Source organism: Hippocampus bargibanti, linkage group LG13 (genome assembly GCF_051943395.1).
Source record: "Hippocampus bargibanti isolate YZ-2025 linkage group LG13, ASM5194339v1, whole genome shotgun sequence".
Lineage (NCBI taxonomy): Eukaryota > Metazoa > Chordata > Actinopteri > Syngnathiformes > Syngnathidae > Hippocampus > Hippocampus bargibanti.
Window position 1 is genome coordinate 7,854,734 of NC_142746.1, and position 23,524 is coordinate 7,878,257.

Sequence of the window (23,524 nt, forward strand, 5' to 3'; positions counted from 1 at the left end):
TCTCCCAGGCGCAACACACCTGATTCAAATGATCAGCTCATCAGCCAGCTCTGTAGCAACATCAAAATGGTCCTTATGATTTGAATCAGGTGTGTTGCTCCTGATCTTATTTACGTATGCACTGAGGCCTCAAGCTACAGGTTTAATTTGTTTGGTGACCACTGTGGTGTAGTGTCTCAAATCAATTTCTCAAATCGAGTTGCTTTTATTTTATAATAAGGACACTCATAAAATAAAACGTGTTGATCCTCCATTTTATTCAAGGGATGTCAAACCACGGCTACCAATGCTAATTCTTAGCATTTCACTAATCACTGCATTTATTTTGAAAGGCCCCACTGAAAACATGATATACTGTAGTAGCTTCCATGAGAACTGTCCACAGTTTGTGTGTGTTCAGCATCAGTGCTTTTTACAACTTCCCGCTGTGTAATCCTCTGGGCAGCAGTAATCCTGGCTGCCTCTTACATGGCATAATGCATGGTCATTTGGGCTGCTTCGCGTATTATTCCCTGTCCATTTCTCTTTTTGTAGCCATTGAAAGTGTGTCACGATTCCCTGTCAATGGCAAAAAAAGTATTGGTGGAGGGTTTGATTTAGCCTCGTATCCCTTGTCAAGGCTTTTAAAACGTACTCAAAAAGTTGATTACACGCATGTTGTGAAGCCAAACCAGACGCTTACAGATGAATCTTTGATTGGTAGCCAACAGCGCAATATTTCAAAAAGATGAACAAGTTGGCTCTTGGATTAGCAATGGGGTAATCTGCACATTCCGTGTTTTATGTAATTTTGAAAATGCGCCACTGCCGCATGTTTGGCTTCAAAATGTTCAGAGCGCGCTTTGGGTGTACCTTGGTAATTTGGTCGTGCTCACGCCGGCGGCGCAGCAAAGGGGATTGCACACATCGGGAATTAAATGTGACTTATTTGCTGAACATGTGCTCAGAGTTTTGAAGAAAAAGGCAAATAATGTTGGATAACGCCAACTTCACTGATAAGCATATTTCGATTGTCCTACTAAAGTCCTCAACTTGTTTACCTTTTCTTAAAAAGAAATGAATGCAAATAATTCATATTGCGTTTCTGCTGGCTTATACTGTACTTGAAATGTTTTGTGTGGACAGAAATAGATTTTATTCGTCCTTTTTGCTAAATGGTCTGATGAGGGCTGCACAGTGATCTAGTGGTTTGTACATCTGCCGGCAAGGTTGCACATTTTTTCTATTTTTTTAGAATTTAAAACGTTAAGAATACAAAGTAACTCACCAACTCACCTGCAAGCTTTGCATTTGGATCTGGCATGTTGGAGAAAACAGGCTGGAAAAGGATTCTTAGGCAGCCTTGACCGAAACTCAAATTCACGACTAAGGACAATTTTGGAAATTTTCTTCAAGAAACCTAAAGTGTGTTTTGTGAATTGCGAAGAAGCCAGGAAAAAATAAAACACACTTGCACAAAGGAGAACATGTCGACTCCATATGTGAAGGTTGGATCAAAATCCCAAAACTGAGAACTAAGAGGAAATTGCATGTTCGACAATCTTATCCAACATGCAATTTTATTTAAAATCAAATATCACACGATGATTTTTGTTTCCCCCAAGAAGTTTGAAGCAATCAGCGCATGTTTCCCGATTGCTGAAATTGCTTTCCTCTAAGCCATCTTGAATTGGTTCTCCAAAATTTAAGAACCACAAGACGTCCCACACCTTCCTTCCTGTTGTTCTGTTTAAAGTTTTTCAAACTGAGATTTCGTCCACCCTGCCAGAATAGGGCGCTAGAGCTTCTAAACAAGCGAATCACTGTCGAGCGTTAAACTGCTGTTCAATGTTACAAAGCCTGAAAACATGAAATAAACCCACAGAGGCTTTTTGAGGAAAACTTCATTGACATAAAAAACAACAAAATGTCAATGTTGAACAGTTTGTTTACCCGAGAAGAAACTAGACAGTGTGCAGCGTTGTGCTGTGCACCTGCAATAAGCGAGATTAAAAAGTGGTCTTAACCGGATCACTGCGGTCGCCTTCCTTTGGACCTGCTCAGGCTGATCCTGTTAAGCTGAGGCCAGTTTCAGTGAAATCTCCCGATAAGGAGATTGCTTGGAAACCAAATATATAGTCTTGTCTCCAAAGTGCCTTCAATTCTACACGAGAGACTTTTGATACCCAAAATATGCAAGCAACACATGTTTTGAGGCTGGGAAACAGAAAAAAAGGGAAAAAACATGCTTGCTGTGGAGAAAAATGGCAACTTAGATTGTGCCCCTTCCCCCTCCTGGTTCAACTGTGAAGAAGTCTTAGACCACTGGAGAGGTTGGTTTCGCAATGGGAGTATGGTGGGGAAGAGGGTAGCAGGTGTGTTTCATAGGTCCCGGTGTTAGAGGGTCATATTTTCGGAAGTTTGCAAATAAATAAGCTTTTTGTGGCCTAAGACTTGTGGCACTCATGCATAAGCACTAGTATTGATTGAGCATCCTCTTCTGCTCCAGTCTCATTTTGAGTTCCGACACCAGCGCGTTGTTGACCACGTCCTGCGCCGATGACTTCTTCTTGGGCCGTGCCGCGACGACGGCCGAAACAGTGGGAACCACCCACTTCCTGTCCCCGGGGGCGAGCGGCGGCGGCGGAGGTGGAAGCGAGGGGGCGCGGGGCGGAGGCCAGTGCCTGACCACGTTGGTCACGTTGTTGTTGTGGTTGACGTTTTCTGGCATATCCCCGGCATCCTGCTCGTCCTCCTCGACCTGAAACTTTTCCTCGGAGGTCTCGGCTTTCCGGAAGAGGTGCTTCAAAGTCCAGGCGGGTTGGTTGCGCGGCCTCCTCCTCACGCGGCGGTTGGGCATGACTCGATTGGATTTTTTGTTGCGTAAAAAGTTGATAGTGGAGATGACAACTGTGACCATGACCATTAAGCTAATGACGCCCGCGAGCATGCCTACAATTTGCAAGGGCTTGTTTCGATTGTGAATTAAAAATGATTCCAAAGTGCCCCCTTTGAGTTTGGTCTGTAAAAGAGCACAAAGAGAACGAACATCCATTGTCACACATTCGTTACCTTTTTAACCTAGCTAGCGTTCCTTCTATTTACCCGTACTCACAATTTGGCAAAGGTGCTTAAACACCTCGAGAAACCAGATGAGCTGCCGTGGTCGCACCGTTATGAAAATATACCGTACAGAGTTGAAATTGAAACACACTGAGTCAAGATCTAGAAATTATGTATTTCGAATATTTCAAGACAAGATCAGAGAGGTTGCCCAGGAAACCATTCCTCAGACCATTCAGCATTTCACAATGCTATTCAACATAATTGATACACTCTGCTTGTCAAAAAATAAATACATAAAAAACATAAACGGGAACATATTGAGTTACGTTGTGCTCCTTTACAGACACCGCTTACAGCAGACCAAATATCAAATCGTTCCAAAAATTCAAAAGTTTATGTTTGTGCTGATGATCTTGGGGGCGTCACTTATGGCCTCCTGATAATCTTTCTGATCTTGCCCTGAGGTTTGAGACGGGACTTTTTCACAGAGTTCCAGTATATGAGAGTGGAAATGAAGATTGTGAGGGAAATGGCGAAGGTAACAGCGGTCATAAAAATCCCAAACACAGCCCCCGGGCGTCTCCTCAGTCCCAGGAAGTACGACACAAATCTGGATTTGACCTGAAAACATGACAGCGTGACACAAAAAGATCTTCTTCTAAGATGCCATAAAATGTTCATCCTTTCATGCACACTCCAACCTGATAAGCTGTCCATTGTAAAGACCGCTGTCCCTAAAAGCGTTAAATAAGCGCTGCTTGCGACTCCACACATGAAATTCAAGGTTTGAAATGTTCAAGAAACATTTTGGGTTTGGAAATCAGAACGATGCAGTCATGCGGCTAGCGCACATTAAATTACATGTTGACCTAAGATGAGGATGACACACAAACGCTAATTTGAGACCTTTGTTGTGGCTGTCTAAATTGCACTTCCAACCAGATGGACCTGCAGCCAAAAGATGGAATTCTCACACAAGTAACTGCATTCATGAAAAAGTTACTGGATTGTGCGACCTACGTGAGACAAATTTAGTCCGTTTTTTTTCCAACCATCTATTTTAATGTCATGGATGATGGGAGGTGGAAATGAGATTTTTTTAGGAGGTCCTTGGTATCAACAGATTAAGATTTGTTGTTATGATTGCCAACATAGTGTTTGGCAGATTCAACTATTGTTGCACAGTGATGTAAAAATGTGACTACTCACCGCTTCAGTGATGTCGATCTTGACCACGGCGGTGGTGCTGAAGGACGGCTGGCCCATGTCACGGGCCTGTACCACCAATGACCAGGTGAAGTCGTTCTGCTTGGTGATGTTCTGAATTATAGCCATGGACTTGATGTACGATTTGAGGTTGATCTCGCCGGTGTCTGCGTCAATGTCAAAAATGTTGTTGTCTGGCTCGGCTTTCATGATGGCATACTCGATCACATTGTTGGGAATCTCTGCATCGTCGTCTACGGCCTACGTCAGTAATGAAACAAATAATTTTATATATTTTTTGGATTTATTACTAGATTCGAATATAATGTCGTCTCTGGCTTTTTTGCATTTTTAGTAATCAGCAGTTGACCTTTTATAAAATACACTTTGGACACCCCAGCTTGAGGGTATGAGAGATATGATATAAGCATCACCTCAATTTTGACAGGTGCTCCAATCACCATAGTCTTCTCCAGAAAGTTATCATTGAAAGCAGGCGGGTGGTCGTTCAGATCCAAAACGGTGACAAACACCTCAGCCAGGCCGTACTTGTCCTCCGAGTCTTCCGCCTTGACATAAAAGTTGTACTTGGATCGCACTTCTGCATCCAGGATGGCCCACGGCTGTGTGTAGATGATCCCAGTGGAAGGTTGAATTAAGAACCTGAAAACGCACCAGATGGTTTCAAAATCCCACCCACACCCGTGAAATTTAGTTGAGTTTTGTCAACAGAACATCAACAGAAGTCAACTTCAGCAACTCCTTGCGATCCATTGAAGTATCATGAAAGTTCGTTGAGGGGTGGCAGGTTCTATCAATCTTTTTTGCTAAGCATCTGGCTAGGTACCTATATGTATAGCTAGGTATACAGTATGCTTAACTATCTAACAAGCCAGCTTGATAGCCAGTCAATTAGCTAGCCAGTGAACTAGTCATCAAGCTAGCGAGATAGCAAAAAAGTTAGCCAGCAACCCGGACAGACAGACAGACATACAGACACAAAGGTGGATGAAAAGACAGATCGACAGACTGAAATAGGGAGATAGAAAAATGTGACAAGTTTTTTTTTTCTCTTTTGCCATTTGAGTCTTGATGAAAGCATTGGTACGACACCCTACCCCTCTCTTTTGGATCTTGCTGTGTGTCAAAGACCTCAAGGTTGAAAAAAATCCACTGGACCTTACTGTGTTTTTATCTTTGGGTGATGTCTGACTGACTGCGCTGTCATCTGGTGTGAAAATCAAATAGATGCAATCAATTATGATAATGTAAAACAAGGCGGCTGAGGTAGCTGAGTAGTGTAGCCGCATATATTGAATACTGAAAGGTTAAATATGAAATGGTCAAGTCTTAGCACGAAAAAAAGACAGTTGACCTAGTGTTGGTGACAGAGCAGAGGTGGATTGTCTTATTTGTTACAAAAGTATAAAGGTATGTATTTGTTCAACTTTGTAACCTTGAGATGTTACATCAACCCCCCCAATCTTATGTTTAATTGCTCTTGGGTGACTCAGGGAGAGTGCACCAGTGACTGGAAGCAAACAGTCTATTTTCATCCCATATCTCATTAGAGGATTAACAAGAGCAAGCAACAGGGGAATTTTCAATATACTTACAAGTCAGCTCCAGATCCATAGATGGAGTACTTCACATCACCCCATGGTCCTGAGTCGGGGTCTATTGCCTAAAGATTAACATTTTTACTTTGAAAATAGTCATTTAAATTCAGTGCATCATGTGTTTGTCATTATAATGCGCGACATGGGACAACTTTCTGAACCAGATCTAATAATTAACACATTGAGGGACAGCGATTATTACAGTTAACACTGCCAGAAACAAATATTTCAAGAATAAATTATTATATACTGCATCGATTAATTAATCTCTGCCGGGCGAACAAAAATGCTGAAAACTGCCTGGCAAGCTGATCCAAGCAAAGCACAACAAAAACTTATGGGGACATAATAATGTGATGTCATCATCACATCATCGACATGTCATGAGCTAATCTGTTGCATCAGTGAAGCCCGTTCACTGTCAACGTGTATGCAAGGTCACTTGACGGCTGCTCTTTTATCTGATTGAAATTGCCCGGGATCAAGGCAGCGAGCCTTTGGTAGTGTTCACGCAACAGGAGGATTTACCAGTGGCGCTCTGAACTTGGGTGCCGTTCATGTGAAGGACGATTGAATGACAAAAGTCAAAAAATCTTTGATGAGGATCAATCAGCCAGGCAGCACTTCAATAACATTCACAAATAGCTAAGGTTGCCTCAAATTTGTCCAGAACACAGAACATCTTCGACTATTTTGTCCCGGTTTAAAAAAAAGGGAGAGAGATAAAAACTGTGGGAATTTAGTGTTACACAACAAAATGAAAGTGATAGCCATCTGGCAGCTTCCCTCGCCTAGCTTTTATCTACATGTTTTTACATATTATCCCTACCTCAGCACCAAAATTCTACATTCAGGGTATTAAAGCCTCTTTCTGGCATTTTGTTCAAATCGAGCATTCCTTTTGAGCTTGCGGTGCCGTACGCTAATACGGGTGTATTTTTAGAAAGGATGATGGACAGACAACTCACCAGGACAGACACAACGTTCGAGCCGCCCGGTGAATTCTCCGGAATCCTGGCGATGTAGTAGTCCGAGGAGAATTTAGGTGCGTTGTCATTGGTGTCTATCAGATGGATGATGATGTCTGCCGTGGAGCTGAACCTTTCTGGTGTATCGACCTCAACGGCAAGTAGCTGAGAGAGACGAAGCATAAAAATGGACGATCACGGATATCGCCGGGAAAAATGGGGGCTTGTTCTTAATAGCGCACACACCTTAAACGTGAGGAAGTGATGTTTCTCATAATCCATGGCTGCCGAGTCCTCCACCAGGATTGTGACTTGGGCCTCGTTCAGTACCGTCTGTGGGACCACCCGGAGCATTCTTCCCGGCCCAATGAGCCGCAGGTTGAATTTCGCATTGGCACCCTAAAAGTATTCAAGATACAATGTGGCCTGTGTCAATTGCAAGTCTGCAGGGAAGATCCAAACAGTTTCAGCATGAAAAAAGTGTACAATTACATACATCCCAGGTCTGTCAGAGACATTCTGGGAATGACTTCACAAAGGTATTTTTCAAACCCAAATTTTGCTCTTCATTGTGGACAAGACAATCAAGTAAGACTGCACAGTTATCTGAGCATCTGACAGTTCCTTGCCGTGAAGTACATTGACATACTGGAGCTATCTCCAGACTCAGAAACCCAGACCCTATTCATTTTTTCCTGCACTCTTTCACTAGCCTAAATGATTAATTGAGGAGACACATTGTGAAGTATGCTATCAAGATGGCTTCTTACGGCGTGGCAGACTTTCTCGGAAGGACCTCACACACCTTATGACTCAGAATATTCTTGAAATTCTTGCCACTATTTATTGGAACATGCGATGTAGAGAACATAATCCATGCAGCAAACATGTATTTCAATCACACTAAAAGCATTGAGTTGGCATTATGATTGGCATTCCAGGAAACAATCAATAGAAGACCAGTCAAGCGCAATCACATTTCTGTATTGAATCATAGTGAGACATGTAAGCTGACAAACGGCGCATTCAGCTGATAGTTTGTGTCCTTGAACAGAATTGCGAGCGATAATGGCAGCTCAAAAACATCTCATAGCCAGAAAGCTCACAGCAAAAGGTTCAATCCATTTCTCATTAGTGAAATGCGGACATGTGGGGGTGTTACGCAACGTCAGTGTTCCTTTGCTCTGGTATACTCACCTGATCAGAGTCGTTGACTATGATTCGAAGCCCCCGCAGTATCTCCCCTTCTGGGGGATGCTCGTACATGGTCAGCTCAAATGTATTTTGGGTGCCGTTTTCGCCATAGAAAGTCGGCGGGTTGTTGTTCAGGTCAATGACGCGGATGACCACCATGGTCACGCTGTAGTCCAGCAGACGCCCTAGGGGGCTTATTTCGGATGCCTGGAACGAGGGCTTCAAATTATACCATATTTAACCTTTCATGCATCTCCTAATATCTAAACATCATCAAAATTATTTTTTTTTCCAAAACAGACATTTTTTGTGGACTTACTTTGACCTTAATGTTAAAGATTTCCCTCTTTAGAAACATGGGACTTGTCAGCAAAGTGATACGACCAGTGGTCTCATTGATGCTAAAAACTCCATCATCACCTTTAAAAAAAAAGACATGTTTATTATATGTATGTTGTATTATCAGTATGTGGGACATGTTGGTAAAGTATAGACGGTATATCCCAAATCATTGTTATGTGAATAACATGCTCACCTTCTTCAAAAGAATAACGAATTGGATTTGAGTTTCCCACATCGCCATCTTTGGCCAGAACAGTAAAAATTTCAGACCCCTTGGGAAAATATACACACGATATCACAGTTAAGAATATAGAAACAAAGTGCAAATGACAAGTACATTTGAGCTCAAAAAGTGGCTATCAACACAGAGAAGTGCAGATACTCACAGGCAATGAGACTTCATAAACGTAGCCGAAGTATGGTGTTCCGATAAAAGACGGCGGTGTATCTTGAGCATCGATCACGTTAATTGTCAGTGTAGCGGAGGATGATAAAAATTGCTCTTTGCCATTGAAAGTGCCACCACCGTCCTGCGAAAAAGTCATGATGTTGTTGTTTACTTATTTTGGAATCAATGTGAAATGAAATCATCGACAAAAATAAAAAATAAAAATACTGAATTACAATACTGTACGTGTAGATACAATGCAGAAAAAAAACATGATTGATGATGACTGATGGACTGGGAAAAAAATTAGAAAATGTCCCATCTCTGCAATCCAGACCGATTTATAGTTAGTATGCATCTTTCCTAAAAGATAATTCAATCTGTATCTCAATAAATGGGTTGTGCAATCACAAATCATTTTTCATTACACCCATAGTATATGAGGAGCCGCCTGGAGAAAATGAGACCAATTGCCACAGTTCATTGCCGATCATTAAAAAGTGTTGTGATGTGCAGTCTACCTTTGCAACGACAATGACAAAATGTGTTTTAGTTTTCTCGTAGTCCAGCGTTTCCTCACGCTTGATGCGAATGACTCCACTATGTCTGTCGATGGTAAACAAACTGGACTGCGCATTCTGCAACAAAGAGCACAATAAAAGCAGGATTTGGAAAAAAATAAATAAAGAAAAAGAGCACACTGACTGAAACAAGGTCACATGAGTGAAAGCCTCTCAGTTGAAACCCCATTATGAGCTCTAACAACAGCAAGTATCCGGAGTGGTCAGATGGATACAGGCATGAAAACACTCAGGGGTAGCTTGAACTAGGCCACATAGTGTATTTCTCTTTGTCCATCTGGATGTAAGGAGGCCATATGCTCCATATATGCAGGTGAAAGCTGGTCTGCCCAGATGTGCAGTTTCACTCGTCCTCGCTACCATGGGCCAGATGCTTTTAAAAGACCCGTAGTGCACACTAATGTTGATGGCCATTTGTTCGCCAAATCAGACACATGTGCGCAAATGAATATTGTTTTGTTAATCCTCACAAATAATGCATTCATGTTCGCTATGACACTGAGCAAATTGTTGACAGCACATCGGGCTGGGCATCATATGCCTCATTTGATGGTAGAAAATAATTAAATAAAGGTGTAAACATGTCGTGACTTCAAAAGTTACCAGTAGGTAGAAGTTTACCGATCCTCCGGAACCTGTGTCTTTGTCCACCGCCTGCGCTTTGAAGATGCTACGTCCTGCCTCTGTGGTCTACACACAAGACACAAATTGAAAAGGAAATTGAAAATATGAAGGAAATGATTTAATGGAATGGTTGCGCATATGTGAGGGACCAGGCTGTCTGTCTGGGTGGGTGGCTAGGAAGGTAACTATCTAACTAGATACGTATCTCGATAGCTAGATATATAGCCAACTAAATACAGTCTCCATCTATCCATCTAGCTATAAAGCTATCTATCTCGCTAGCTATGATATTGGTTCATAAATCCCACATACTTCAAGGACATCAATAATGGCAGGCATGTTTTGGAATTCGGGTTTCTCATCATTTGTGTCCATCACAAATATTGTCACTCTTTCCACAACCTGAAAAGCAAGAAACCCCGTAGAATAAAAGCATACTTTGGTATTGAGATAATATGTTATAGAGAACAATTCACAAAAGCTTTGGGCTATCAATTTGTCAAATTATATAATTAGTGTAGCATATGTAACATCGGCAAATTAATAAGATACTGTTCTTGAGGTAACATGGGACAATAGCAACTAGCTAAATGCTGGCTATATAGTGGTGACAGCTAGCAGCGAACGTTAACCATCAACCACATGACATTTTAACTATTTCTTTGGCCACTTTAGTGAACGGTTTGACCTTGGTGCAGTTGGTGGAGTTCTGAATTTGTGCTGAAACAACACGGTGGCCGGCAACTTACTAATCAGTACGGACAGCTTGCATTTACCTTGCTTTTCCCATCTGTGATGCTGACCATTACATCAAATGAATCTTGTTTCTGAGCAGACAAAGAACACACAGCTATATTTGTTCAAATAATTGTAATTTCTAAACTCTTATTTTTAGCACCAAAATGATCACCTCTCGATCTAGCTTCTCCACTAAGGTAATATTTCCAGTCTTGTGGTTGATCCTGAAGTACTCCTTGGAACCTGGATCAAAGGAAAGGCCATAGCTCACCTCTTGGCCTTCAGGGTCGGTGCCATTAAGGCAGTAAATGTGTGTACCTAAAAGTCAAGTCAAAGATCCTTGTTCAGTCAGCACATAAATCCACACATTAGCCACTTTCCATTTACTATCTTCACTTCTGTGAGTTCATTTTTGTCACGGTTTACAAGGTGGTGATGGCGGGTGCGTATCCCAAAAAGCAGGCAGGAGGGAGCAGGAGGTTGTGTTTGATAAATTGTATTGAAATAAAGTCAACAGGAACAAAATCTAAAACATCAAAATCATCTGAACAGAAAAAAATACAAAGTATCAAAAGAAAACCAAGATTAAAAGTCCGCCAAGATTAAACAAACACACGCACTGCACACAATGCATACAATTGCATACAACAGCATACAATGGTGCATCAAACAACAATGACATTCAACAAACACCCGACCCCGAATGGTCGTGCCGGGAGTCCTTTTAAGTGTCACTGATGTAACGACCAGCACCTGTGCAGGTGCAGGCGGGGCCGACAGCGCCACCCGTTGGTCACCAACCAGATCATGACAATTTTAGCTTACGTTCCAAATCAGTCTGCATATTATCTACTATGTTGTCTTCTCAATTCTTCATACCTTCTGCAAATTAAGGTATGAAAAAAAGAGCTCTCAATTAAAAGAGGTTGTGCTCAGCAGATGGCAACAATACTACGATTGTGTAATGGCGTGACCATGTACTTTACAACACAACATCTGCTTTGTGTGTGACATAGACACTTGAACATCATTGCACGCATAGTCGTCACGAGCTAAGCTTACCGACAGGCGTGTCCTCCGATAGGCTGAACAGTGCCATGTTACCGTTAGTGCTGTATGGTCCATTGTCAAAAAAATATGGGGCAAAATCTGCTTGAGCTTAAGGACATAAAAGCAAAAGGATGATTAGTGGCAGAAATCAAGGATAGGATGAATGATGCTTGTCAACAAATAGTGGGGGGAGTTTTGCACATTTATACTAAAGACATTTTGAGATTGTTGAAAATTTAACGCTGACAAGAAAAACGGTTGGCAACCGTTCATGCTGTTTGGAAATGTCGGGCACTGGTATTGCGACTGTTTGCAACATTGGACAAATCCTGTCAAAAACAATAAAACTTGCTAAGTGCACACATATTCACAAACCCTCATTTCTCAGTAAGTTACGGGATTTACACATAAGCTTTTTTTCAAGTGAATGGCTAGCATGACGGCCCGACTAACATCTTCTCCTTCTTTTGCTTTAGGCTTTTCCCTTTAGGGGTCGCCACAGCGAATCAATGTCCGGCTAACATACCGCTAGCTAACTTCCCTTAAGACAAAATGGTGATATAACTGTATTACTGAAATAGCCTAGAGATTTTTCTTGAAGTCAAGAAATTCAACTCAAATTCTCTTGTTTTGTATTATTGTAACAAATCTACAATTAAACAAAAAACACATACACAAGTCTTATCGTAACTATTCACTATTCGTTTTTTTTTACTTCCAGTAAGTAAACATTTTGATACTTAATACTGTGAATGTATGATGCGTTTATAATTCTGAATACATGCTATTCTAAACGGGCTTCCAAAATGTACTTTTATATCCCCGGATACCACTGAAGGACTGAATCCAAGACTAGATGGTGCAAGCATTCCCTTTTCTTGGTCCCTTTAGGGATTAAAGGTAAGCTGTGTCAGCTTCGTTTGAAACCTTTTTTTCATATAAATATTTCATGACTACACAAATGCTTTTTTTGGAAATATTTTAACTATTTGAACCATGTAGAAAATCAACATTTCTCCACTTTCCCCTCTTTCGGAACCAACTGCACACAAACTTGTAAATGATGATAACAAACTTACCCGAGCAGACGTGGATAAAAGCAAAGAGCAGTGGCAAATGTGCTATCCTCACATGCTTCATCCTTTAAAACGTGAAGATATGAAGTCGCACCATGAAGGCGAGCACATGAGGTGCACCTCTCAAGGTGTTTGCTGTATGACTGAAGGCAGATTCGCCCCGACTAATCCAATGACACTTCTTAAGAGTCCCTCTTGGTATGTGCAAATCCAAACAGGCTCCGCTGACCACCAGAGGACTGGCCTGGAGATCCAAGGCCTACTCATGTTTTTAGATTATGGACTGCTATACAAAGTGGTTGCTTTTATAGTTTGCCGTTCGACATGGAGGAGTCAAAGGTGTCACGGTCACCGGTACATTACTTTACAAAATTATTCAGCCTAAATACAGGAGTTCATTAAAAAATGAAGAATGATGCTTTGATTTTAAAGTTTTAATACAAATTCTTAGTTGAAATTGATAAATCAAGTGTTCTCGTCAACAAAAGAGGGATTTACAAATCAGGCAGGATCTATTCTATGCCAGAGGTTACTTGATGTTGTGCACCATCTGCTGTGCACTCCACAACCATCTGATGCGTGAAGAAAAAAAAGTCACTATTTGCTCCAATTAGAAGACTCAAAAAACAGAGGATGATGCAGATGAAAGCAGCAAATGATCTGATGGGATTTAATAGCTCTGGTTGAAGTTTCGTGGCAGGATATATATATACTAGTTTGATGATTGTCACTTCCTAAACATCACTGGGATAGATTAGTATACCCTCTCAATTTTCCTTTTTTTTGATAATTTTGGGGAGTGTCATATAGTATGCAAAAAAAAGAGGCCCTAGATTTTTCATTTCCTAGCTATTAAAACTCATCGCATGCCAAAGGATTAAGAAATGAGAAAAAAACAAACCCTTTCACTGGCCATTCTCCTGCTGAAGTACAATCGACTTTATAATCTCAGAATGTGCGGATGAATGTATACGTGAGCTGAGCAACCCCTAGCTTGTTTGCTGCGAAGAGCACGTAATCAAGTACCCGACATCCAAAGTCAGCAGTTTAAACAGACCAAATCATAAATGCAAAGACAAAGGCAGAAATAGAGATGTCGCATCGATTTTAAGACGCATGTGTTAAGATTTTGTTGCATCTGACAGTGAAGTGCACTGGCTACCTTGTGCATACATGTACAGTGAAGGCCATGGCTTCAGGTTTAATTCTCATTGCTCTGGCAGATGGCAGGCCTAAAGATTAACCCACTGTGGTCTAATCCAGCCTCATCTTGTAATGCACAGCCTCTGTCTGTGTGGACGTTGGACTTCAATGAAAATCACAATGGGTGAAAACCCTTTGGATATAATGTGACAAAACTGAAATATCTGCTTTACATCAGGCACATTGTAAAAAAAACAGTGTAGATGTCATGATGCCAAAAGAAATGTTAAATAATTTCGTGTTTTCTGTATTTTGGATGGGAGAAAGGTGCACATTTCTCCCGATCCAAAACAGTAGAGTCGGGCGACCACTAATTGTCTCTGAGAAGCCAATGGGAATGGCCAATTGCCGCTGGGACCTGATTGGCCAGAAGCTCAGGTGAACCACCTTTAAAACCAGACTGAGGAAGTCACTTCGAGGAGGAGGAGGAGGAAGAAGAGGGAGAAAGGACAGGACAGCAGTGTTAGCTGTGGTCTGCCAAAAACTGATATCAACCACAACTTCAAATAAAGAAAACTCAAAATATCCTTTGTGGATCTGGCTGAGTGAACTTTTATCATTTTTTTCCACCGCTTGCTGTCTCGCCGCAAAACACTAACAGAGAGTTGAAAGCTGGTTGTTCATCTAATGCTGACCTCTGTCAGAAACAGCAGGGTGCCTGCTGTGAAAACTCAGCCGGGCGCTTATGACTTGAGCCAGTGCCCACAAGCGTCATCTGATGTGGATTACTTTTCATCAATAGATCCGGCCAAGTGTGCATTAAATGTGCTTCTGAGATATTTGAAATAGCCCTGAAAAAGGCTGATTTTTGGGTTACAAATCTACAACACAGTTCCACATGGAAATAAAATTAGTAATAAAAATTGTAGCTGACAATAATACAAATACTTCGTCTTGCAGCTTGTAATAGCTCTTGTAGACATACAATGGATATGAAAATCTTCATGGCTCTGTTTAAATAGTATTTGAGGTATACAAAAAACATACAAGACAATTATTCAACTTTTCCACCATTAATGTTACCAGTGGCGAGCCGTGGATTTCATCGCTCAACCTTCAGTAGTGCTCCATCTGAATCAATCGAGACTGAAAAAAAGTGTGATTTAATAAAAGTCCATTAGAGGGCACCATTAGCCGGAAAATAACTGACCGATCTTTCGTAATGATTTTTTCATTTTTTTCTTGAAAAGTCCGTCTATAAAATGGCTTTAAAGTTCTTTGAGGTTGAAGTTAAAATGGATAATTTGTTGATTTAAGTATGAAATGGGTATGCACAAGTATATCTGAGAATGAGGTTGTGGTCAGTATTTACCAATCACATTCAATCGCATGTTAAATGATCGGAATTTGTTCAAAATTCTTCAACCCTAATTTTCAGGTTATTGATGAGACTAAAGTTAAACCTCTTGAGAGGTGTGCATCTCGTTACATCTAGTATAAACATAACAGTACACGTACTGTACATCAGAAAATGAATACCATACCAACATTCAAAAAATTGGGGTGGTAATGTGATGCTGTGGGGCTGCTTTGCTTATTCAGGGCCTTGACTGTCATGATCTGGTTGGCCTGCAGCCACGCAGGTGCTGGTCGTTCCAATCAGTGGCAGTCAAAAGGACTCCCGGCACGACCATTCGGTGTCGTGTCATTGTATGAAATTGTATGCATTGTGTATGCATTGTATGCTGTGCATGTGTTTGTTTCATCTTGGCAGACTTTTACTCTGGGTTTTTATTTGATACTTTGTAATTTTCTGTTTGAATGACTTTAATGTTTTAGATTTTGTTCCAGTTGACTTTATTTGAATACAATTACTCAAATACAATCTGCTACTCCCTCCTGCCTGCTTGTTGGGATCCACAACTGCCATCAACACCTTGCTAACCGTGACATTGACGACTTACTTTAATTGATGAAAGAATTCATGTACAATCTAAAATTAAACAAAGGCGTAAAAAAATTAATTGACATGGTTATCATATTCATTTTTATTGGTTATCGGAGGTGGTCCTCACAAAATTTGACAGTATGAGTAATTTGATCAAATCATAATCTGATTTTTTTGATGTATCATATGGATGCTAAACTAATGTTGCTATTGGATTGGATTGGATTTGCCTTTATTAGTCTCGCAGTGGAGAAATTTACATTTGACAGCAGCAAAATTATGAAAGAAATGAAAGTAGAAAAGCAAAACACAGTAGCTGCTGGAAAGGCAGCCACTCTCGCGGCGCCGTCTTGAAGTCAAAAGAACAAAAATAAATAAATAAATAAATAAATAACATGACAACACAAAGACACAGAGAGACATTCATTCTTAAGCACTTTCTGCACCCCCTATTAAATATAATCATGTCTCTGAGTATGAGTTAAGACACCGAGATGAGAGCCCTATATGGCAAATCGTTTGGTCAAAATGAAACATTTTAGTGTTGAGCGTATTTAAAAACGACATGGTCGGATTACACGAGAAAACATGTTGGGGCATCCGCGTCACCACGTATGTTCTTTGGGCTCTGGTCAAGGAGTGATGTCTACACAGAGAATGAGTTTGGCCTTTGGTCTGTTACACGTCTATGGAATACTGCAAACAAGTGTCAGGAGAATATTTTCGAGAGTAGAGAACACATGCCAGGAAAATTTCGGATGAGTGAAATCCAAAGTGCACCAAATGTATATAGTGGCCGGCACTGCATTTGGTACCTGGGCCTTCAGCGAGGACTTTAATCCACCTCTTAATTACACCAGTATCCCATCGAAATTATAGACGCATAAATAATATTCAAAAATGTTCACACGCAATTGTGTCGTGCATATCGTCTGCAGCAAACAAGAATGGCATCATCTAAATAAACACTTGCATATGATTACAAATGTTTTGGTGACCCAAGTGTCTGTAATCGATGGTTATGACAAAGAATTGAAAATCAGGTTGCTTAAAGAAAAGGTCCCATGACAAAGTCCTCTGAAGCTCCTCAACCCACTTCAACATTGTTGATGATAATACTTGCAAGATGGCAACAAAGTGCTATCGTACCAAGAAGAAAGATAACCCTAAAAGGGCCAAGTTTTTGCATTACTTGTTTGAGCACAGGATCACTGTCTGTCCGACCACCTGTCGTCAAGATGCCCAATTCAGTTTTGCCCATTTTGGATTATTATTAATAATCTCCAGTGTGGTTGGCCAAGGGCAGAGGTTCGCTTTTAGTCATGGTCCACTCCAGCAAAATTGGGTCAATCTGTCCGCAGAGTGTAATGTGAGGTCATCTTCTTTTCCTTTCGGCTTTTCCCTTCAGGGAGTCGCCACAGCGAATCAGTGTCCTCCACGCAACACTCTTCCTTTTTCAACTTCCACCATTTTGTCCTTACTCCTGCTTTTGGTTTCTTCATCATCCTCACTACCAGCATCATCCTACATACCACCAACCTATTCTGTCTGGCTACACTCTCACCCACCACTACTTTGCAGTCCTACATACGTTTTTTAACGTATTTAGTAAACCCCACAGGGTACATATACAGTGACTACACTGAGTCAAAACTCCAGGCAAATGCCAAAAGATATAACAGGGTGCTTGTGAAGCAAATAGTAAGGAACTCAAGTGACTTTGTTCCAATTTTTTTAATATTTCTGTGCCAATGAGAGAACAAACACAAAATTCAAGTGCAGACAACACATGTATGGACGTATCTGAAGGACATTTACTTAAAATTGAAAATGTAAAAAATAAAGAGGTAAATGATGTGACCTCATAATCTAAACTTCTAAACAACACATTCATGTGCTTGAAGAAACATTTTTAAGTTAAATGTTGTGAAAATTTCAATATGCATTCATGGAGCAAACATATACGCCCGTATGTTTTGTTTTTCTTAATTGAAATCTTTTTTTTCCTTCTAAGGTCACTCAGTCAACGGCCTTCCTCTCGTATTCTTGTACACTGCTGCCACCTAGTGGTCACAAATTATTGTCACTTCATAAACATCACTGGGATAGATTTGTATACTCTGCTTTTTGATAATTTGGGGGTGTCATGTGACTTTGCCCCCCCCCCCTTGACAGCCCCCCAAGAGTAGTCTTGTGACGTCACAACAAATTCGTCGCGGGTTGAGTTTGCGTGTTGCGTGTCTGTGCGCGCTCTACTCAGTCACAGTGCACAGAAAAAGACTAGAGAGGAAAAAAGAAAATAAAATAACCGCCCCAAAAGTTCAGAGGAGAAAAGTTTTTCTGTGGTATTTGTTTTTTGGGGGGAGGGGGTGGCTGTGGAACTTTATGGATAGCTTTTCGGAAGTCCTGGTCATTTTTTTTTTTTTTGAATGAATGTTAATTTCTTCCTACTTCGTCCCTCCGTGGATGGGTTTCTTCTGCTCACGTGCCCCGCGTGAAGACAACATGGCAGTGTGTCCTTGCCGGGGACACTGCAGCAAGATGCTGCGTGGACGACGGTTCCACCGACAGACTGAGCGCATCGGCAAGGTCGGTCAATGGTATCGATAAAAGACGGTCATTTTAACACGCTATTTCGCCGACTGAACGCACTCATTTTCAAAGGAACGCCGGTCGCTCCCGTTTTTAAAATATTGTATTATCCATCTTTCCTGCCTGAAGCGGTTATCCTCGCCGTTAATTAAGTGCCACTTAATTCACAACATGGAGTAAAAAACGGGGATTATTGGTGACAGCAACGACAATGCAGAGGTGGCGCAAGCTCATATCGTCGCGTTCACGCACTTCGACGTGTTCTGGGGTTGTTAAAACATCTGCACAGATGTGTTGAAGCCAAAGAACCCACGTTGGCCTGTTTTGAATGTTTTTTTCGATTTCCGAGTGCGCACATTGGACATGTGGGAATTGCGCCTATTTATTATCCCCGTTCTCCCAAGATGCTTGCTATAGAATGAAAATGTGCCCCCCGGCTCCGCACACACACTGCTTGCTTGATTGCATGGAAAACAGATGTGAATGTTTAATCACCTCCAAATATTGCATATAAAGTGCACAACTAATTAATGAATAACTAGTTTTCCAATTTGAAGTAAAAGCAATGAATGTTTGTTGTGGTTCATGTGACAATAAGATTTTTTTTCAGACTTTAGCAAGCATCATGGAAGTTCACGTTTGATTTGCTTTCGGGGGCCGAATGAAATAATGTGGGGGGCCAGATTTGGCCCCCGGGACCTGACTTTGACACATGTGCTATAATGTATAAAATAGATGGATGGATCTTAATGAATTAAGTTTTGTCACAGTTTATTTTGGGTGCAGAATGAACCCGCAGACATCTTCTAGAATTGGAGTTGCCACGCCAGACCTTAAAAACAAAAATGAAGCTCAAATATGCCATTGTCTTTGTGTTTATCGTGGCGTTGGTCATCATCGAAAAGGAAAGCAATATCATATCAAGGTAAGATATTCACATATCCCTGCCCAAAAAAATTGCAGTTTTTTTTCATCCCCTTGATTCAACAGACCGATCTCATCTAATCTAATATCTGATATCTATTTTCATCAGGATCTCTGACAAAATAATCCAGAGGCAAACTCCACCGCAGACCACACAATTGTCGCCGGATTACGGCAAAACTACCCCAAACAATTTGACAGCACTCGACATGCTGCTCCCTCATGTCAATGCTTCCGAAGAGAGTCACACCAATCAAACAGAGGAGCGGCTTGAGGAAGAACTTCAAAATGGTGGCCGTAAGAACATATTGCTCATGGCCACCACGAGATCAGGTTCTTCCTTCATTGGTGAAGTCTTTAACCAGCATGGAAAGAACATGTTCTTCCTCTTCGAACCTTTGTGGCATGTACAACACACGCCAACCAAGACGTACAACAGTACTTCTTTGCCGACTATTTCTCGGGACGTCCTCCATCGCCTGTTCCTGTGTGACTTCTCCCTTCTGGAGAAGTTCCTCTATCCCCCACCCCAGGACCATGTGGCCACCTGGCTGTTCCGCAGGTGTTCCAGCTTGTCACTGTGTGAAGAACAAGTCTGTACCCCCTTCGTCAAGGAGGTTTTTGAGAGGTATTGGTGATTTTGTGGCTGAATGATATTGTACTCCTTTCTTTCTGTCCACTGTCCTTAAAAGAGTTAAAGGGACAAGGACTCTCAAATTTCTGGTCCCTATGTCTAGACAGGGTAAATATCGAAGATCTAAACTTTGCTCTGCAAATGGTACAAAGTTAGACAAAAAAAGATCAATTGAACCAGCAGGAACTAAACTGCGGTAAGGAGAGTCTTTTGAAGTTTTGAGGGGTGTCTTCAAGGAAGGTTTCCCAAGTCTGGTCCTCAAGGTCCTTCTTTTTTTGATATCTCCCTCTTCCAACACACCTGATTCAAATGCTCGCTGGCAAGCTCTGAGAAAGCCAGATAACAATCTTGAATAAGACAGAGGTGGGCATTTTACAAATATTTTGCCGGTCCATCGTTGATCATTCCAATATTGGCCAGTCAGGGGATCTATCAGGTTATTCCACCGCGCTTGTGTCAGAAAATATTCCCTTCAAATATTGTCTAAAATATGTGCCCTTGTTTTAGGTACCGCTGTCCAAATCGGCAGTGCGGTCCACTCAACCTGACCCTCGCTTCCCACTTGTGCCTTTCCAAACAATACCAAGCCGTCAAGACTGTCCGCATCCATCAGTTGGAAATGCTGCGGCCTCTGGTGGAGGACCCTCGTCTGAATGTCAAAATAATCCAGCTAGTCCGTGATCCGCGTGCCATATTAGCATCACGCATGGTGGCTTTCTCCTCAAATTACCAGACGTTTAAGTCCTTGGTGAGAGACGGTCAGGTGCCTGAGAATGACGAGGAGTGGAAGGCGCTCCAGGGGAATTGCGACAAAATTAAAAGGTCCGCTGAGCTGGGCCTGAGCCAACCTGGCTGGCTGAGGAAAAGGTACATGTTGATGCGCTACGAAGATGTCGCTCGCAACCCAATGGAGAAAGTCGAGGAGATGTACAGGTTCACAGGGATTCCATTCAGCCCCAAAGCCCGCGATTGGATCCTGAGAAACACCCAAACCACAGAGAACGCTGACGACTTCTTCTCCACCCAAAGGAACTCGTCAGAGCAGGCAGAGAAATGGAGATATAGCATTCCTTTCACAATAGCTCAGGCAGTGCAGCGATTGTGCGGACCTACCATGAAACTGTTTGGCTACAAGTTTGTGGACGATGCAAAGATGCTCGTCAATAAGTCTGTCAGCTTGTGCGAGGACAAGACTTTTCAGTAAATAGCCCCAGCTGTCATTGAGACACACCCGCCTTAATGTTAACGCCGCAAATTTGGGGGCTTGGTATTGAGCCTTGCAGCAATTGCAAAGTGATGAATCACTTTGTCATAATTACTTCTCATATATAATTAGATTCCAATTTAGACAGGGCATTGGCATTTTGTGCCACTTTTGGGATCGGGGTGATAGGTTGGGAGCACAAAGCTGGTGAAAATCTCACATTTGGTCTGTGCATGAAAGAGCCGCTTGGCAAAAAGAATTGGTGTATTGTGCTAACTTGGAAGTTACAAGTACATGTATAAGCCGTGCATACGATAAAAAAATGTAATTTTTTTGGTAAAATTTAGACATTCACAGATGTTTTGTGTGTTTCCATTTTGAAGATTGCTAATCATGCTGTGACTCAAGTGCCCAAGAAAACAAAATGTGCTTTAACTATTTTGGCTGTGACTCAAGTAAAGTGAAAGCTGAACTCAACCAAAGGGCACTTTGGATTGGATTGGATTGGATTGGATATGCCTTTATTAGTCTCACAGTGGAGAAATGTACATTTCACAGCAGCAAAGTGATGAAAGGAATGAAAGTAGAAAAACGAGCTGCTGGAAAGGCAGCCACTCTTTGACTCTTTGAGCAATCCTCATGCAGTCTATGCGATGGGAAAGGAAGTTTTTCAAAGTATTGAGTTTATTATGTGATAAAACTGCAAGTAGAACGTTGGAATCATTCCAGTTAGCAATACATAGTGTTTCTACCTCCTACCAATTGTCTTTTCTTTGTTTGTAGCATTTCTTCTAATAAACCGCTGTCTGCACATGAATGCGTAGAAATAAATGTGTTTTTTTTAATAAAGCTGCAGGATACAAGCCCATTGGACTAAAGTTTGGCACCTGTGCTGTAAGGCTTGCAAAATTAAAAGTTAATGAAGCGTTTTTTTGTAAATATATTACACATGGTCTAAGACATTTTCTGAAATCATGCAGGGAACTATGTTCTGTGGAGAAATAATGTTAAACACTTTTTTCAACATATATTTTTGTTCTTTTATCCCTGATACTAAAAGAGTGTCCCATAACACAATTCTAAACGAGGAGTGGTCCTGAGCACAATACATACAGACTTGAGCGCCTTTTTTAATATAAGTTGTTATTTGACAGAATTTCTAAGTGTGGTTAGCGAGCTAGCAAAGTTAGCTAAAAAAGGTTGAGGTGGTCGCAAAGACACTTTTAAACATGCGGTTTAAAGTGAGACTTAACTGTCATCATGTCGACTAGGACTCAGGGCTGGCCTGGCCGCTTTCGAGTGCCTTTTTTGTCACTGTGTCGAAAAGCCCCATCGTGACAAACATCCAACCCAGCAGAAGATTTAATTTCAGCAGATATATTTTCACACCTCAAACATAGCTCAGACATTTCTTTTTACTTGACATGAATTTTAAATCTGTCCAGTAGTATGTACTCTGCCTTTCTGAGCAGTTTATATCTGGACGTTTGAGGATCTAAATGTGGCCTACAGAATGGTTTGAAGTGAAAGCAAAGCATTCACGGTCCCTCTTGATCGTATAAAGGAGTCGACTGTGACCCAGCATCAATGGCTGCATTGTATTCACTTTTGGCTCGGGCTTTTTTTAAGCTAGTGAAAAGGGATATGTATTAGATGTACCTTGACTCTCCTTGATTTCAAATGTGAACATGAAAGCATTGCGGCTGGTGCGTGTCAAAGTGGGCGCGATCAACGTGGAAGCATTTAAATACAAAATGAGTACACTGAAGCTACAAAGAAACCTGAAACAAGTCATACAGTCAGCTCACTCGGATGCCTGAATCCCTCCGCGTGGTTATTATTTTTAAGTACATATAAGCATTCACGTTGTACAAGCTTTAAGGACAACTGATGTCTCCAGACAAGTTGTGTCCATAATTTGTAAAATGGCTTCAAATGACTTCTACTCAGCGTATTTTACAAAGATTCCACCGCATATAGCTATATTTTACGTTTAAGGACTCGTGCTGAATATTCCGGAAGTCTTGTTTTTGAGTTGGTGACAAGTCCGTACGTGACGTTACTGAAGGAACGCCCCTGACCGAAAAAAAAGGACACCTTGTAGCAGTCCTTCCATCACGTCAATGCATTTTGATGTGCTTGTTTGGTCTGAAAACGTCATGTTGCACTAAAAACAGCCAGAAGAGGGCGTCCAAGCTCCACATAAGGAATTTATCAGCCTGTGGAAACGGGCTGATTCATTTCTCAA

The 23,524-nt window shown here is 41.4% G+C and overlaps 2 protein-coding genes across 6 annotated transcripts; one reads left to right on the plus strand and one right to left on the minus strand.

The window, feature by feature from the left end:
* Nucleotides 1-1,634: 1,634 nt before the first annotated feature.
* On the minus strand, nucleotides 1,635-12,983 carry cdhr1a (cadherin related family member 1a). 4 transcript variants are annotated; one of them, XM_089012480.1, is made up of 17 exons: nucleotides 12,835-12,983; nucleotides 11,768-11,863; nucleotides 10,878-10,948; nucleotides 10,744-10,794; nucleotides 10,280-10,369; nucleotides 9,947-10,033; nucleotides 9,284-9,400; nucleotides 8,761-8,904; nucleotides 8,568-8,646; nucleotides 8,352-8,452; nucleotides 8,036-8,239; nucleotides 7,085-7,237; nucleotides 6,839-7,003; nucleotides 5,868-5,935; nucleotides 4,686-4,914; nucleotides 4,255-4,512; nucleotides 1,635-3,001 (listed from the first exon to the last, which is right to left on the minus strand). In XM_089012480.1, the coding sequence occupies exons 1-17, from the start codon at nucleotides 12,893-12,895 to the stop codon at nucleotides 2,456-2,458; spliced, it is 2,520 nt and encodes an 839-aa protein (XP_088868606.1). In that variant the 5' UTR covers nucleotides 12,896-12,983; the 3' UTR covers nucleotides 1,635-2,455. The 4 variants fall into 4 exon arrangements, with proteins under 4 accessions (XP_088868606.1, XP_088868605.1, XP_088868604.1 ...); XM_089012479.1 differs by having other exon boundaries at nucleotides 9,965-10,033; nucleotides 10,878-11,023; XM_089012478.1 differs by having other exon boundaries at nucleotides 1,642-3,001; nucleotides 10,878-11,023.
* A 5,171-nt stretch (nucleotides 12,984-18,154) lies between these two features.
* On the plus strand, nucleotides 18,155-22,196 carry chst3a (carbohydrate sulfotransferase 3a). 2 transcript variants are annotated; one of them, XM_089011928.1, is made up of 4 exons: nucleotides 18,155-18,511; nucleotides 19,285-19,439; nucleotides 19,548-20,066; nucleotides 20,580-22,196. In XM_089011928.1, exons 2-4 carry the CDS (start codon nucleotides 19,360-19,362, stop codon nucleotides 21,274-21,276), a joined length of 1,296 nt encoding a protein of 431 aa, XP_088868054.1. In that variant the 5' UTR covers nucleotides 18,155-18,511; nucleotides 19,285-19,359; the 3' UTR covers nucleotides 21,277-22,196. The 2 variants fall into 2 exon arrangements, with proteins under 2 accessions (XP_088868054.1, XP_088868055.1); XM_089011929.1 differs by having other exon boundaries at nucleotides 19,301-19,439.
* The last annotated feature ends 1,328 nt before the right edge of the window (nucleotides 22,197-23,524 follow it).

Coding starts and splice junctions, on each gene's coding strand:
- cdhr1a (XM_089012478.1), bottom strand. CDS start 12,895: ATGAAGCATGTGAGGATAGCACATTTGCCACTGCTCTTTGCTTTTATC. Junction 8,905..9,283: donor TTGTCATTGTCGTTGCAAAG/GTAGACTGCACA, acceptor ACTTTTTCGCAG/GACGGTGGTGGCACTTTCAA. Junction 8,647..8,760: donor TTTATGAAGTCTCATTGCCT/GTGAGTATCTGC, acceptor TATTTTCCCAAG/GGGTCTGAAATTTTTACTGT.
- chst3a (XM_089011928.1), top strand. CDS start 19,360: ATGAAGCTCAAATATGCCATTGTCTTTGTGTTTATCGTGGCGTTGGTC. Junction 19,440..19,547: donor GAAAGCAATATCATATCAAG/GTAAGATATTCA, acceptor TATTTTCATCAG/GATCTCTGACAAAATAATCC. Junction 20,067..20,579: donor GTCAAGGAGGTTTTTGAGAG/GTATTGGTGATT, acceptor CCCTTGTTTTAG/GTACCGCTGTCCAAATCGGC.